The following is an 18,069-nucleotide window of genomic DNA, read 5'->3' as shown; positions in this document are numbered from 1 at the left end:
ACAGGTACGAAAATCATACAGGACCCTGGCTCAACAGTATAAAGAGAATGACACACAGGAAAAAAACACAGTAAGAGAAACAGGTACAGAAATTATACAGGACCCTGGCTCAACAGTATAAAGAGAACGACACACAGGAAAGAACCATTCTAAGAGAAACAGGTACAGAACTCATTCAACTAAAGAGAACTAAAGTTCAGAAAAACACTAAAGATACATTTTTAAAAATCAACAAAAACTTAAGTTCAAGACTATTTGAATCTGTAAAAACAGTTTGAACTTTCTAAACCGTTAATCACATTTAAATGATTTAATAATTCTGATTTTGCACCTCAAAGTACCTCAGTTCACTTTTTTAAAGAATCAGCCTTGATTGCAAACCCTTATGACCCCATGAACTGCCTATCAACAGCTATTTATGTAAATCAGTCTTACCAGGAAGACTCCTTTGAATGAAGAAGGTTCTTATAAAGCGCCACTTCGGCGTGATCTTCCTGCTTTGAGCAAATAAATGAATCACGTTTTCTTCTCAAAAAATTCAGAAGATCACCATAGCAACAATATTCTGTAATGACCAGGGTGGGCCCTATGAGCATTTAAGAGAAAGTTAGAGGGAGGTAAGATATACAGACCATCCAGTCTTCCATAAAAATACTCAGTGGCAATCACGGCCATTCACATTCAGGGTCAATGCTAAGCCTACCAAGTACGAGTACAATCCTATCTATGAACATTGCTTAGCAGAACGCAGGATTCTGTGGAGTAAAACTAAACAACCTTTGTAACCTGAATTTCTGCCTGATTAGGGGTCAGGTGTGACTGCTGGTTTTAGACAGGAGTTACAGCTTTCATCATTAGTTATCAAGCTTCCTACGTGAGTCCTCTGATTCACTTCTGTTTACAGAGAGGGCTTCACGCCTTTTGTAATGTCATTATGGAAATGATGATGAGCATAAGCACAAACAGCAGCATAATAGGAAAACCAACCATCGGAACCACCAGCTGAGACTGGAAGGTGGGAGAAACCCTGAAAAGGAGGGCCATCACGTGTGTTCGGGGCTCTATCAGTTGAACTTGTTTTCTTTCCCTGTTGTAAAAGCTTAAAAAACTATAGCTCTGAAGTTATTTAACAGACAACTAATTAACTCGGGCAAAAATCTCTCATGAACAATTCATGATGTCGGTGAAGCAACATTTACGGGGGCTGTTTTAAGAAATTACAGAAAGCTGTCAACTTGACCGTGGATCTCTCCAGATCTTGAGGAATGGCTCATTTTAACACATCTTTGTTCCTTTAGACCAAAATGTTTTCTGCAAACATCGTAGAAAGCCTTGATGGGAGGACTAATGAATGCTTCAAAACTGGAAATTTCTTATTCTATCAAAGTGAAGTCTTTGCTCATTTGGTGTAGATTTGAGGGCTGGTAGGCTTGGAGGCCTATTTTTAATGATAGCATGCAGATAAACATTAACTCTTTAGTGGCTAAAGAGTCATCCAGCCTATATAAGAGCTTGCAAGATAAAAGAAAAGCTTTCTGGAGGAGATGAGACATTCTCAAGATATTCAAGAGGTCAATGCTGGTGTGACATACACGACAGTAACTAGGTATGTCCTGGGTGTTCTACCCCATGATGATAAACACAAAATATAATTCTTAAGAACAAGACACATGAACCTGGGTCTCCTGCATTGCAGGCAGATTCTTTATCATCTGAGCCACCAGAGAAGCCCCATATATTCTTATATACATGAAAATATACATTCTTAACATTCAGTGGGGTCGGGGGGAATCCAGCAAGAGGTTAACCATTTGGGTCAAAATCCTGCAAGGAGCTTATAATCAAGCATTGTCAAAAATCCTATCAAAATCTCCCGCCTTTTGATAATTTGACCAATTACAAGAGGCAGGTTGGCCACAGCCTTACCTCCAATGGTGCACGCTCCCAGAAGATTCACAATATTCATATGATTACCGAGGTAACTCAAGACTTTGAGTTCAGACATTAGGGCTTCTCGTTCTGTTAAATGGGCGCTTGCTAAAATTAAAAACATCTTATTTTAGCAAAAAGCAAATCTGGGACACTGACGGTGAGCACCCATAACAGCCTGCAGGAACTTACGTTTGAGCATCTTGACAGCAACAGTCATGGCTGCATCTGATTTAATTAAGCCATAAGCGGTGGCCTCAACAACTTTCCCGAAGGCGCCAGCACCCAAGGTTTTCCCTGTAGGAAGGAAGACAAGGGAATAAGTGGTGGTGGTGGAACTGAAGAAACATTTGTGTCATTTCAAAACCAATAAAGAAATTAGGGACAAATGTGTCAAGATACACTTCCCTAAAGTGTACTTGATGCCAAATCTACCAAAGGCAGTGAAATCACAGGAAAAAACCTTATTGTTTCAAGTGAAATAAAATAAAGAAAGTTGTTGGGATTCCCTAAAGGCAATGCGATGTGAAAACAAAAAGGTGTCATGGAAACCCCTGTAGTATACTGACCAAAACTCAGCCTGTTCCTGGGAAACTCCCATTTGTGATCATAAGGAAGTTGTGTTGGGTCTATGTAAACATAATTGTTTCCATTTATCTCCTCGACAACTTTCCACTGTACTTCATACATGGGTTTCTGTGGAGGGAGAAAGGGAAAGGAGTCATCTTTTAATGGTTAATGGTTCACCATTACAGCATTTGAGGGAGAGAACAAATAAATGGTTACCTGCAAATATTTGTACGTAAGAATCATCACGAAGATACACATTAAACCAGCTGCGATCACAAAACCAATCAGCAACGGCGTGAACAGGGTGTGAGCATGGATTTGTTCTAAAATCAAAGAGGGATGTGGAATCACAACCTATTAGCTGCGTCGGATCGTCACACAACACCTCTCACCTCCAACTCACCCACCTCCCGCACTACCTACCGCCCATCACAGCAGGAGTCAAACCAGCTGCATCTGAGCTCCCTGACTTGGCTATTATCTTACTCTAGGGATCTTTTAACATAAGCACTTTCAACCAGAAAACTGTGGGAAAGAAGCTGAGATTTCCACAGCACAAGAATAATGTTAGGCAGTTTTTCAGTAAAAAGTGACATCTGAGTGAACTTTGCACTTCAAATTCCTGCCTTGAACTTTTATGATGTTTCCTTTATGGATGTTTTATTACTTTATTCTTTATGCTTTCCTGTATTTCCCAAATTTTCTACATGGAGCATTGAGTATCTTTCACAACTGAGAAAAACATTTTTTAAAGTGTTCTTTGCATTGCCCTGCCTGGAAAAAAAACATCCATGATGAAGAACAATATAAGACTCTTCCCCTCATCACTCAAATACTAAACAAATACCACTTTTTGGCACTCGTCTTTGCCAACTGAAGAAAACAAAAACCGAACCCTACGAATGTATGCACCCAGTTCTTTTGTCTTCCAACTTCATACCAATTCATCAATTTGTCTACAGGATCATTTAACGTATGTTGGGAGAGCTAGTCATTCATGAATCAGATTTTAAAGATGTTAAAAGAAAATAGCTCATTAACATGATTTCACAAAAGTTAATGTTAACTTTCTAACATGGTATCTGGCGATGTGTTAAAATAACTGATTTTAAGTAACAATTTAAATAATTTTTAATTGAATTTATATTTTTTAATTGTCCTTAATTCCTTTTCTGTTTGGGTAGAAGGTAAATCTACTTCCCCTATTTTATTTCTCTACCCTTTTCTAATGGAAACAGTTGGAAATACACAATTAATTTTATATATACGCACACATGCACATGCATACACACATACATACATATGTGCACACACACATAATACATATAACACATAAGGTGCATGGTTACTGCACACACTTTATTAACAAACTAGCACAGAATGAAACTTAGTACATTTGATGACAATCACATGCGTAATGTAGATATTACCGGAAATGACATGCCAGTGATGGAATGGACTTAAAAGTCATGATTGACATGGCAGGCAGAGTCTAAACATCCCCTTAAATTGGATTAAAAAGAAATATACCTTTGCTGTTACCTTTAAATGCAAAGTTAAAAGAGGCAGAACTCTTGCCCACATCGTTATAAGCCCTGCATTCCACCGTCCCATTGTGTTTGAATGTGCTGTCATCAATGGTGCTATAAACCACTAGTTTTCCAAATGGTGAGACAGATGAGTTTTGGATCTGTACATCCACTGGCCCAACGGGAACAGAACACCTAGGTGGGAGAAACAGCAGCCCAGACTTACTCTCAGAGAAAATCAACTGAAGGCATCGGATATGGCATACTTTTAAAACCAAGTCAGAGATTCATAATCAGATACTCCCTTTTACAAGTGGAAGTGTGATGATAAATGAACATGTCTGTGGCACTGAGAGCAAGAAAAGCACTTGGAAGAGGAGGAACAGAAGAGGTTTTGAGGTGAGATGTGGGTTTGAAATCCGGACTCAAACACCTTCTCTGTTGACTTGTGAGTAGTACTTAAAAGTCTCCAAGACTCAGTTCCTACAGCTGTAAAATTGGGGTAGTAATACCCATCTTGGAGGGTTACTGAAAGGATTAGAGATGAATTCAGTAAGACGGCTGGCTCCCATCCCTGCACAGCAGCCTTTTATAAATAAAGTAATTGTGAACAGATGTATGCAGGGTTGAAAAGGAAGACGGTGGAGGAGGAAAGCAATAAAGTCTATAAGGATGAAGACAGGGCCACCCCCACACCCCAGAAGTGAGGGTGCTTTGGCTCGAAGTGCCATGGAGAGAGATGGAGATAGTGCCTGCTGGGTTGAATGAACTCCAGGTGGCAAAGTTCATTAGGAACTGGACTCAGATGACTCTATTTTAAATTATCCCCCCGACATGCCTAGCAATTTTGTTCCCATACCTGGCTTTACTTTCTCCCTTAGCTTGTAACACCTGCATATGGTAGTTGTCAGTCTTCTATCCATCTCTACTCACTAGAATATAAACTCACTAATGGGACTCAGGTGTGTTTTGTTCACTCAACCCATGTCCAGCATACATTTGGCATTCCATAAACATAAACATTTTCTCAGCGAATGTCTACAACTCCTGGGGCTGTGTCCCCTGTGGGCAAACTTTCCAGGGGTCTTGAACCTCTCTACTTCTCCCCCAAAGAAAACACTCAACTAAAACCCAGCTGAGAACAACAGTCTTATGTAACCTCTCCAACTTGCTATTTATTTTTTTTAAAAAAAGAGCTATTCTGTGAAAAATAAAATTTCTATTATTATTGTGACTACTCAATTGTGATGTTACACTGGGCTTTAAAGCCTGAGCGTAAAATAGCATTTGATGGATAAAAACAGTGAAGCTGACCCCATTTTCATCTTCAGGTAATGCGAAAGGACAATTTAAGGCTTAAGTGTGGATTGTGAAAGAGAGGAAGTACAATTCCAGATGCGCTCCACTCAGGGGCTGGGCACCTCATCAAGGAGAAAACCTTTTTAAAACATGTAGCTCCCCAGCACCATATGTATGGTAATTGTGCGATCATTACTTTTTTGGTAACTTGGCAATTAACTTCTGAGGTAATTTTTTTCATGATAACTACAGTCACATTTCCCACACATATTACCTCCTGTGTATATATTGGAAATCTAATTACTCTGTCCTGGGAAATTGCTTTATCTACCTGCAGGCTGGAAATTGCATGATAAATCCAAAAGATAACCACCAAAATAAAGACGTCGTTCAGTAATCATGTTTCAGCAAACAAAATTAATGTCTACCAAGAAAAATATAGCAATTATGCTCTCTAAAAAGCCACATGGATAGAAAAAAATTAATCAAAACAAAGTTTAAAAAAAATAATACTTTGAAAACATATTTGAAATTCAACTGAATTGCAGTCTTTTCCTGATGAGTGTTAAGTGGTAGCCAAAATAATCATCTCACCTCTGCTCGGTTCCTGGACAAAAGTACCAATCGATGGTTGGCTCCGGGAACCCTGCGGCCACGCACTGTAGCATGCCATTCACCAGCCTGTCATGCGTCAGGATTTCTGGTTTTGCTGGAGGAAGAGAGAAGCGTCCATATGTCAGACTGCTGGAAAACCTCACCAAGGCTCCCTCCACAATTTCTGAATTTTTAAAAACTTTCTCAAGGCTTAAGGGGACCCTGAGGGAACATGTTGCTCAAAGGGGAGAACGTGAACCAGTGAATGGAAGGTACAGGTAGGCGGATGTGAAGGTTTGACCAAGAAAAAGGCTTTCCCGGTTAGAGCTACCCAGCCCCCATGTGGACTGTTCATCCTGTGGATGTGGGGGTCTCTGAGCTCTCCCTGCCTCAGGGATGACTGAGGTTGCAGGACCACCTGGCAAGGTTTCTGTTCCCAGGGATAGGGAACCTGAAAGATGGGTTCTAATCAGGATTCTAGGGTTCCCAACTGTCTAACAGGTGAAGATGCTGAAGCTCCAATACTCTGGGCCACCTGATGCGAAAAGCTGACTCATTCGAATATACCCTGATGCTGGGAAAGATTGAGGGCAGGAGGAGAAAAGGGTGGCAGAGGATGAGATGGATGGATGGCATCACCGACTCAATGGACATGAACTTGGACAAACCCCAGGAGATAGTGAGGGACAGGGAAGCCTGATGTGCTGCAGTCCATGAGGTTGCAAAGAGTCAGATGTGACTTAACAACAACACTGTTTATTAAAGTATTCCTGCCATCAGAATCTCATTGGAATGTCAAGGAACTAGAAGATTGTCAAGGAACTAGTTGTCAAGGAACTAGTTATTGCAGGAACTAGAAGAAATTAGGAGGAGTTACGGGAAAAGAGAAGATTCCCTGCCCCCCTCAGAAATTTCCCCCCTCCTTTTTTTGATGGGGGTGGAAGGGATGGTGCAGACAAGGAGCTGAATCACCCCTTTAAAGAGAAGCCAAAACATGAGAGTAAAACACAATATGGGCTTTTAACTCCAAACTTTTATTTCAAATGCAAAATAGGAATAGAAAATTAGAAGAGGAAACCAGCCCAAGAGTTTTACTCATACATATGTCTAAACCCGAGTACAATCACTGAAAAAGTAAAGTGTATCAGCAGGAATGCTCTAATTTGACATTTCTGTGTAACTATAATCAACTGATATTCAGTCAAAGGTACCCTGCAAATTCTTGAGATTAGTGAACAGAAAAAGAACTTACATTCAGCTGTTCTACTGGTAATACACTTGAAGGATTCAAAGCCTCTGAGAATGAGTAAACCACACTGGAAGCACCCGATGGCAGGGACGGTGATGAGCTCACCCCGCATCCCTGGTACAGCATTGCGGGTGCCGACCCCAAGCCTGTGCACAGAGCTACGGGTGGCCATGCGTGTGGTAGACAGAACTGTACCCAAGCTCTGGCTCTTGGTGGGTCTCTGCCCTCCACCAAGTCTCCAGGTATCCAATGGGAGTAACAACAGTAACAACAGGAATTCTTCATAGGGATGTTGTGACAATGAAATGAAATGATTCTTGACAAAGAATCAAGAATGATTCACAGAAATCAAACAGTAAAAGGATTAATTCATGGGACTTCCCTGGTGCTTCAGTGACTAAGATTCCATGTCCCGCTGCAGGGGGCCTGGGTTCGATCTTTGGTCAGGGAACTAGACCCCACATGCTGCAACTGAAGATCCCACATGCCTTGACTAAGACCCAGAACAGCCAGTAAATAAATTTTAAAAATATTTTTTAAAAAGTATTAATTACTAATTTATTACTCATTTGTTATTTTTTCTCCTTAGAGTACCCACCTTCCTAGGTTAATCAAGTTTGGTACCAATTAAGTTAACTGTATTGGTCAGTCTAAATAGTCTCTTCAATATCTAAAGATGTTAGATATTGAAGAGAAACTGCTTAAGACAGCATGATAACATGTATGTGTTTTAACCCGAAGAACTGAGAATTTGACATTGATTACATTGCAACTGATAGAAAAAATAAATATATTTGGTCAGAGGAAAAGGCCAACAGGTCAGAAACTAATTTCTTTGAAGGAAGGTAATGCTGATAAATGACATCTTTGTAGAACAACCTCTCAGCACCTCATCTCCTTGCAGGCAAAATGGCTTGGCAGGGATCAAAGTGTCTGCATGCATGGCACACCCACCTGTCATTCAACCTGGCCCTGCTGACGGGCAGGCCATTTGGCTAATACACACAAAAGAGCAACACTCCAAAAGCAATCTCAAGGTAGGGGCATCCTTGAGAGTTTGGATCCAACGCCAGCTTTCACAAATAGAGCAAGAAGACAAGCCATCGTCTTGCGAAAGCATCCATCTGGCAAGTTTCATTTAATTATCATGGGCAACTGTGTGACCAGGCTGAAAAGTAGGACATAACACAGAAAATAGTGGAACTTTAGGAGAATGCTATTTGCTGAAGACGGCAGGCGCCATACGGCAGGTCTCTCTGGACTCAATTCAAGTGTCATCTCCTTTTCCTAGCCATCCTCAACTCTCCAAAACCAAGTTGGTTGGTCTCGCTTCCCTACTCCCGAAGCACTTTAGAGCACCTGACGCACTTCTATAATATCCTGGTCTGCCTCCATCCGACTGTTCTCAAGGGCAAGGACCATGTCTTACAGATTGTACTTCTGACTCCTAGCAGAGTCTGACCTATGGCAGACACACAGTAAGAGCTGTTAATTATTAAGTCCTCCCAAAGAAACAAGTCCTTCAAATTCCAAAGGAATTCAATTAGTGTCACAAGAAGGGACCTGGAATCAACAGCCTGTGGTGACTTTCTTTTTACACCATTTTTGCAATAGTGGGCCACGAGATAAGAAATCTGCACATAAACCTGGCCATGTGGATTTTTTTCTTCCATACTGAGATTAACGAGGAGACAAGGTCCACACACAGATAGCAAAGACAACTGGATAGAATCCAACTGGACAGAATTCAAATGGGAATCAAGTTCATAATACAGATTTCCTCATAACAACCTCCTTCTTGTCATTCATTGTTCCTAATGCTACATGCTGGATTTTTAGTGGAATTAACTATTACTCAGTAGGAAAAAAAAGAGGGGGCTGAAAGGGTGCATTATGTTTATAGTTGTTATATCTGGGTAGGAGAGTTATACATCAATATCTGTTTCATTCTTTTGACTTACTTTCTAATTTTTTTTTTACAATGAACACAGCTAATAATAAACTTATAAAATATTTTTAATTTAAAAAATTGGAACAGCTGAAAATTACATAATCAATTACATATACCTTTGGTTACAAGTGCCCTAAGATCCAAGCCTTCCAGCGTGACACCTGGTAGCAGTTATACAATGGCCAGGGATGGCAAACAGTGTGGTCCGGCTGGCCTACTTGTTCGTGTGTGCTGGTTAATCAGGCACATTTTTAAGCTACTATCCCAACTATAACCTGAGGCAAGCCAAGCAGCTTTTGTCCTGTTGGCCCGTAGGCTGGCCAACCAAGCTCAGAGGGCCGCTCAAACTTCAAGGTGCATTTGAAGCACAGAGAGATGAGGTTAAAAAGCACATTCCTGGCCCACCTCACCTCCCCCAAGATTAAGTAATTTGAGAATCTGACCCAGAATGGGGTTATTTTAGAGAATTTTCAAGGGACCCCATCAGGGCCAAGACAAGGATGTGGCAAGAAAAACACCTAAGGTGAGGAATTTAAGAAGGCTCTCATCCTCCAGGCCCTGCAGATTCAGGCAGACACCAAGAGTGAGCACCTCCTTAAATTCTGCACCCTAGGCATCTCTCTTGCCTCATCCTAATTCCAGCCCTGTCCCTAATGCTGGTGACAAGAGACTTCATTCTGAAAGGGCTAAATTACACGAGTACAGCTTAGGCTATACGTGGCAAGTTGCACAAGGAACATGTTTAATGCATAAAGAATGAGCTAGGTATAATTCTGATTCCTAAAAATGAAAATCTGGGCTCATCTGCATTTTGTAAGTGCCTCAACGCACCGTCTAAGCCATTAAATATACATTTTGCTTTTAAAGATACATAACTCCCTGCAATTCGCCAGGTTAAATCTGAGCTGTGTTTTCTTAGATATTCTGCAATCAGCAGTATACCAAATGACACATTCCCTAAATCCTCCCAAGTTGGAGGTTTAGATAAGCCTAAGAGGTGTATAAGTTATGTATTTCCCGTAGAGATAAAAAAAATAGCCTTGTCTCCTTTCAAAGCACTGTGGACCTGAGTCATCTGGCATCTCCGACAACACTGATCAGCTTGTAGGCAGATTTCAGAGTGCTTGTAACTCTTCTGAGAATTTACTGCTCATGCAATTAAAAACCCCAACCATTTGCTGATTTATCCCACAGATATATGATCTTAAAAAAAATTCCTTTTCACCACCATCAGGTCCATAAGGAAGGCAAGAACAAGTTGAATTTTAAAAAATACAGCACAGATAATAGGAGCTGGGGGGCTGGGGGTGGGAGGAGGTATACAAGTAACTGGTGGGAAAGAGATGAGCATAGTTTTTGGCTTACCCTAACTGACTCCACCAACTCTTGCTACAAACACACATCTGCCTACATTCTCTAATCGGCAAAGAACTCAGATTTTAGTGTCCGTGTGTGTGTGTGTGTGTGAACATGCGTGTGTCCAACTCTGCGACAGCAGGGACTGTAGCCTGCCAGGCTCCTCTGTCCATGGGATTTTCCAGGCAAGAATATTGGAGTGGGTTGCCATTTCCCTCTCCAGGGGATCTTTCTGACCCAGGGATTGAACCTGTATCGCCTGCATTGGCAGGTGGATTCTTTACCACTGAACCACCTGGGAAGCCCAAGTGTCCATATAACAAAAGACTAAATGAAAAGGAACCACAAGGACGAATTTGTTTTTACAATTGTAGGTCTGATGATATTTAACAGCAACACAGTGATGCTTTGTAGCAATTTGTCACTATCCTAATTTGGATCTGTGTCAAATCCACATTCCTGCCACAATATCATTATAATATAGGAATTTAAATCAACTAAAAAAGTATTTAAAAACTTGGGTTAACTTTTACTTTTAAAAGGAGTATTATACTTAAAAAAAAAATCTCCAGAACAGATATTTTGAAGGTACATTTTGGATACTAATATATACAAAATAAACTACAAGATCCTACTGTATGTATAGCATAGGGAATTATATTCAGTATCCTGCAATAAATCATAATGGAAAAGAATATGAAAAAGTATATATACACACACTCACATACAGAACTGAAACACTTTGCTATACACCAGAAACTAACACAACACTGTATATCAACCATATTTCAATAAAAAAAGAAAGAAATTACATTTTGTTTTATACTTTCTTAAAGACATCTAGAAACTGGTGTGTGAGTACTTTTAACAGAAATTCATTTAATGAACTAAACAAAACTTCAACTACAGTCTTCTGCATCCCGTTATTGTTTTGCAGAATGTCCATCATTAAAAAAAAAAATCATTCTCCTAATAAAGTGATGTCCTAAATAAAAAGTATGCAAACTTTTAATGTGAAAATGAAACTAAATATTCTACATTTTAGGGGTTATGAGTCTCTCTTACATACACTCAATTCTGCCACAAATGTAGCCACAGACATGTATGCAAATGTGCAAGGCTGTGTTCCACTAAAATTTTATTCACACACGCTGAAATTTGACTTTTTCACATCTCACAAATCTTGTTTTTTAAAATCATTCCTACCTCCCACCCATCCCAAAGAAATAAAAAAAATTCTTAGATTATGAGCCATTCAGAAACAGGATACTTGTAAAATCTGGCCAGAAGGCTACAGTTTGTCAATCCTTATTCTAAACAGCCATCAAAAAGATCTCCCTATCCTGGAAGTTAGCTTTACAAAAAATAATGAAACTACTTGGAGAAAGCCTTCCTCAGCCAGAATCACTGTGCTCAATTTACAAGAGCACCATCACCGGTGACCCAGGGGTTGGGGTGGGGGGATGTGTACACATGTTACAATGCAGTCCAACTTGCTGCCTAGGAGTGCAGACATGTGATAAAGTGCTATTTTTCTACTCTGTATAAGTAGTGGATTCATTTTGCCACATTAATTTAGAAGTGGAAGAGAAGGGTTAACACAATGCCCATGGAAAAATTACATACCTATTCTTGGATTAATTTAAATTTCCACTATACATTATAGGTGACCGTGTATACATCTGTAACCGAAGGGGACGAATTTGATGTAAAAACACATGGGGCTCAATTGGAAAGGAAATTTCCACAGAGCAGCAGTTCCACTTACATGAAAGCGACTACTCAGGCTATTTTTAGAAAAGTATGTCCCAGGGCCTGGGTCGATTCTAGCTGAAGTTTGAAAATGAAAAAGTGAAGTGTCTCAGTCGGGTCAGACTCTGACCCCATGGACTGTAGTCCACCAGGTTCATGGAATTCTCTAGGCAAGCATACTGGAGTGGGTGGCCATTCCCTTCTCCAGGAGATCTTCAGACCTAGGGAATGAACCCGGTCTCCTGCATTGCAGGTAGATTCTTTACTGTGTGAGCCACCAGGGAAAGCCCAGGAATACTAAAGTAGGCAGTTACAAACCTCTTCTCCTGCTTTCGCACCATAAACATGAAATAATGGCAAGATCATACCAACAACGGGCCTAATGATCTAGACAGGTTATCCTGTTCTCCAATCAGTTCAGTGATTGAATCAGATCAGATCAGATCAGTCACTCAGTCGTGTCTTTGCGACCCCATGAATCGCAGCATGCCAGGCCTCTCTGTCCATCACCAACTCCCGGAGTTCACTCAAGACTCACGTCCATTGAGTCAGTGATGCCATCCAGCCATCTCATCCTCTGTTGTTCCCTTCTCCTCCTGCCCCCAATCCCTCCCAGCATCAGAGTCTTTTCCAGTGAGTCAACTCTTCACATGAGGTGGCCAAAGTACTGGAGTTTCAGCTTTAGCATCATTCCTTCCAAAGAAATCCCAGAGCTGATCTCCTTCAGAATGGACTGGTTGGATCTCTTTGCAGTCCAAGGGACTCTCAAGAGTTTTCTCCAACACCAGAGTTCAAAAGCATCAATTCTTCGGCGCTCAGCCTTCTTCACAGTCCAACTCTCACATCCATACATGACCACTGGAAAAACCATAGCCTTGACTAGATGAACCTTTGTTGGCAAAGTAATGTTTCTGCTTTTGAATATGCTATCTAGGTTGGTCATAACTTTCCTTCCAAGGAGTAAGCGTCTTTTAATTTCATGGCTGCAGTCACCATCTGCAGTGATTTTGGAACCCAGAAAAATAAAGTCTGACACTGTTTCCACTGTTTCCACATCTATTTCCCATGAAGTGATGGGACCGGATGCCATGATCTTCGTTTTCTGAATGTTGAGCTTGAAGCCAACTTTTTCACTCTCCTCTTTCACTTTCATCAAGAGGCTTTTTAGTTCCTCTTCACTTTCTGCCATAAGGGTGGTATCATCTGCATATCTGAGGTTATTGATATTTCTCCCGGCAATCTTGATTCCAGCTTGTGCTTCTTCCAGTCCAGCGTTTCTCATGATGTACTCTGCATATAAGTTAAATAAACAGGGTGACAATATACAGCCTTGACGAACTCCTTTTCCTATTTGGAACCAGTCTGTTGTTCCATGTCCAGTTCTAACTGGTGCTTCCTGACCTGCATACAAATTTCTCAAGAGGCAGATCAGGTGGCCTGGTATTCCCATCTCTTTCAGAATTTTCCACAGTTGATTGTGATCCACACAGTCAAAGGCTTTGGCATAGTCAATAAAGCAGAAATAGATGTTTTTCTGGAACTCTCTTGCTTTTTCCATGATCCAGCGGATGTTGGCAATTTGATCTCTGGTTTCTCTGCCTTTTCTAAAACCAGCTTGAACATCAGGAAGTTCACGGTTCACATATTGCTGAAGCCTGGCTTGGAGAATTTTGAGCATTACTTTACTAGCGTGTGAGATGAGTGCAATTGTGCGGTAGTTTGAGCATTCTTTGGCATCACCTTTCTTTGGGATTGGAATGAAAACTGACCTTTTCCAGTCCTGTGGCCACTGCTGAGTTTTCCAAATTTGCTGGCATATTGAGTGCAGCACTTTCACAGCATCATCTTTCAGGATTTGGAATAGCTCCACTGGAATTCCATCACCTCCACTAGCTTTGTTCGTAGTGATGCTTTCTAAGGCCCACTTCACTTCACATTCCAGGATGTCTGGCTCTAGGCCAGTGATCACACCATCGTGATTATCTGGGTCATGAAGATCGTTTTTGTACAGTTCTTCTGTGTATTCTTGCCATCTCTTCTTAATATCTTCTGCTTCTGTTAGATCCATACCATTTCTGTCCTTTATCGAGCTCATCTTTGCCTGAAATGTTCCTTTGGTATCTCTGATTTTCTTAAAGAGATCCCTAGTTTTTCCCATTCTGTTGTTTTCCTCTATTTCTTTGCATTGATCGCTGAAGAAGGCTTTCTTATCTCTTCTTGCTATTCTTTGGAACTCTGCATTCAGATGTTTATATCTTTCCTTTTCTCCTTTGCTTTTTGCTTCTCTTCTTTTCACAGCTATTTGTAAGGCCTCCCCAGACAGCCATTTTGCTTTTTTGCATTTCTTTTTCATGGGGATGGTCTTGATCCCTGTCTCCTGTACAATGTCACAAACCTCATTCCATAGTTCATCAGGCACTCTATCTATCAGATCTAGGCCCTTAAATCTATTTTTCACTTCCACTGTATAATCATAATAGATCCCCCAAATTAGCTACACACCCAGCCAGACCACCAAGTTTCTTAGGAGACATGAAAGAAAAATCATGCCAACACACCTAAATTTTTTCAAAATATAAGAGACTCAAACTCCACTTGAAAAGTAGGTTGCCATGATATTCATTTATTCTTCCAGTTTAAATGTCTATAGCAATTCTTGCATCCACAGAGATCCTCTACATAAGGAGGAGATATTAAAGTGTCACATCAAAAACAACACTCATAACTCCCAAGCAATTTAAGAACAAAAACTCATTTCAAGTTCAGGAAAAGAAAATAAAAACAGACTTCAGATACTGTCAAGTATCTCAAATTACCTATAAAAAAATTAATGTAGAAAGACAAGAAACTATTTTTACATAGATTAGCTACCCATACTAACATTATTTCTTAATTTGGAACTGTCCTGCAAGCCAGCACAGCTTATCTTCCTAGACATATGTTCAAGATACAGGAGCATGAAAGACAATGACAGATGATAACCTCACTGACTTCCTGCCACTAGAGTAAGGTTGCTCATTTGAGATTAAATAAGATAATTATAAACTTTAAATAATCATTTAATAGATTTCTTTTAAAATTCAATCACATCATTTCAGAGTTCCACCTCATACACCACAATATCTCAAAATGGTATCAGATACTGGTTAAGGAAATCATGAAATATCCATGCAAGGAGATAGCAAAGTGATATTTGGGCTTCCTGGGTGGCTCAGATGGTAAAGAATCTGCCTGCAATGCGGGAGACCTGGGTTCAATCCCTGGGTTGGGAAGATCCCCTGGAGGAGGGCATGGCAACCCACTCCAGTATTCTTGCCTGGAGAATCCTCATGGACAGAGGAACCTGGTGTCACAGAGTCAGATACAACTGAGCAACTAAGCACAGCACTGTAGAAGAAATATTATGGCATGGAAAACGGCTCACAATGCATTCACCGTTCAGCACCAAAACACAAGGTGATGCAAAAGAACTTCATTTTGTCATCCCCCCCCCAAAAAAAGTTTTTTTAAATGGTCTGTAAAGATATATATTAAGAGATATATTAACACTGGTAATCCATAAAATGTAAATCAACTTTAAAAGGAAGAATTAAAACTTATTTCAGTCTTATTTCTGCCTACTTATAATTTCCAGTTATCACACCTGTCATATAACAATTTTGTAATATGAAAACATTGTTTTAATCTAAAAACAAATGTGTATAAGTGTTTGCACAAACCAGGCCTCATTCTGGGTATACTGTGGTAGTCTTACAGCAAACTCAGAAAAGCAAGTAAATAAATCAGAAAGGAGTTCTGATTTATTTAGCACTTATCTTTGTAGCACTAGCTTTATTTAATGTTGAAGAACTCCAATAATTTAATACAGAAGTAGGTCGAATAGAATCCACCTAACCAGAAAAAAGAAAAGAAAAATACTAAAAAGCAAAGCCTCTCAAGCAAAACTTGGTAAGTGTGTTAGCATTAAGTCTCAAAATTTTAGCCTCTAACACAAGTAAGATTTGGACACTCAAATGTTTGGAAGGTCCTATCACTTTTAAAAATGGTTAAGAGGTTAGAAAACATGTCCATCTTCCAAAAAGGCAAAGTCCTAGTGACTCTGCTCTCTTGACTCATGAAGATCTGGAAAGATGCCCCAAACCCAATAGTATTACTTTTACCCTAAATATAATCACTGAGACTTGCAGCCAAGTGGGTGACTCAGATGGCTGGCAAGCAGGCTATCCAAAGCCATCTAGCTCCAAGGCTGTCCTGACAGCCCTACACTCACCTGTGGCACATGGTGGGCTGCCCAAGGTGTTGCAGGGTATTTCACACTGGGGAGCTTCTCCTTGGAAGGATGGTCTAGCCATCCATAACTGGATTTAACTATGACCACAAATGGGCTTCCCTGGTGGCTCAGTGGTTAAGAATCTGCAAGACATGTGGGTTCGATCCCTGGGTTGGGAAGATCCTTTGGAGAAGGTAGCTTCCCAGGTGGCTCAGTGGTAAAATAATCTGCCTGCTAATGCAGGAAACACAAGAGACGTGGGTTCAGTCCCTGGGTTGGGAAGATCCCCTGGAGAATGGAATGGCAACCCCCTCCAGTATTCTTGCCTGAGAAATCCCATGGATAGAGGAGCCTGTTGGGCTACAGTCCATGGGGTTGCAAAAGAGTCAGACATGACTTAGCGACCACAAATATATAAAAAGCAGCCCAGATTCTGCAGTTGTGGTCAAGGGGAACATTCCCATCAAAAGGCCTCATTCTGAATGATTTATTACTTTGACTGATTTGGGTATACTATATGATCTATAAATAATCACTTACACCAGACAGGATGTTAATTATGTGATGCAGTAGTTTAGAAATAATACATTAGTTAGCATTTCCTTAAATTGTTTCAACCCCTCTGTTAACACTTTGCCATAAATGAAGGGAAACTGATGATTCTGAGAATTTGGTGTAGAGTTCAGCAGTCATGTGGATATCCAATGGAGCTTAACATCATTTGTGTTCCATGTAAGCCCAAAGATGAAAGGCAAGCCCTTTCATTCTCCAGACTTTTCTTGTCCTACTGGCCATTATGCGCCACCACCTGAGTACCACCATTCTCTCACTCAATTGGTGAAAGTGTTAGTCACTCAGCTGTGTCCGACTTTTTGCAACCACACGGACTGTAACCCGCCAGGCTCCTCTGTCCATGGGATTCTCCAGGCAAGAATACCGGAGTGGGTTGCCGTTCCCTTCTCCAGGGGATCTTCCTGACCCTGGGATCAAACACTGGTCTCTTACATTGCAGGCAGATTCTTTACTGTCTGAGCCATCAGGGAAGCTGAAACAGGTCTGTCATTAAAGGACAAATCTTTGAGATTGAAGAGAAAACTCCAAATACCATTTGCTACAAATTTTAAATTCATAATGTGGATCTGGAAATGCTACCAGATAACATTTTATTGACGTAATGCTACTAGTGTCAATCTAGGTTACTGGCAAATCAAAACTACAATGAGCCATCACCTCAAATCTGTCAACCTGGTTATCATCAAAAAAACAAAACAAGTACAGGCAAAAACGCAGAGAAAACAAAACTCCTGGTTCCTTAACATAACGGGAAGGTGGGAACATAAATTGCTATATCCATTATGGAAAACAACACAGAACTTTTTCTTATCTACAAGGATATCTGTACTCTTACATTCACTGCAGTAATTTTTACAACAAAGTATGAAAACAATGCAAATCTCCTTCAGTGGATGAATGAATAAAGAAAATGGGGGGTGTGTGTGTGTGTGTGTGTGTGTGTGTGTAAGACAGAGACAGAAAAGTCGAGAATCAGGATTAATTAGGGTTAAAATAC

The 18,069-nt window shown here is 40.4% G+C and overlaps 1 protein-coding gene across 2 annotated transcripts in view; it reads right to left on the bottom strand.

Moving 5' to 3' along the window:
* Window positions 1-18,069, bottom strand: part of KIT (KIT proto-oncogene, receptor tyrosine kinase) — an 86,048-nt gene that overhangs the window by 10,409 nt on the left and 57,570 nt on the right. The window contains exons 8-14 of one of the 2 annotated variants that reach the window (XM_055588589.1): window positions 5,922-6,036; window positions 4,030-4,223; window positions 2,716-2,822; window positions 2,499-2,625; window positions 2,122-2,226; window positions 1,927-2,037; window positions 436-586 (exon numbers count right to left, since the gene is read on the bottom strand). In XM_055588589.1, the coding sequence (XP_055444564.1) occupies window positions 436-586; window positions 1,927-2,037; window positions 2,122-2,226; window positions 2,499-2,625; window positions 2,716-2,822; window positions 4,030-4,223; window positions 5,922-6,036 (910 nt within the window). The remainder of the gene's footprint in view (window positions 1-435; window positions 587-1,926; window positions 2,038-2,121; window positions 2,227-2,498; window positions 2,626-2,715; window positions 2,823-4,029; window positions 4,224-5,921; window positions 6,037-18,069) is intronic. The other variant, XM_055588590.1, reaches the window with a different exon arrangement.

The sequence above is a fragment of the Bubalus kerabau genome, chromosome 7 (genome assembly GCF_029407905.1).
Source record: "Bubalus kerabau isolate K-KA32 ecotype Philippines breed swamp buffalo chromosome 7, PCC_UOA_SB_1v2, whole genome shotgun sequence".
In the NCBI taxonomy this organism is placed as follows: Eukaryota; Metazoa; Chordata; class Mammalia; order Artiodactyla; family Bovidae; genus Bubalus; species Bubalus kerabau.
This window is presented reverse-complemented; position numbering and strand designations above follow the sequence as displayed.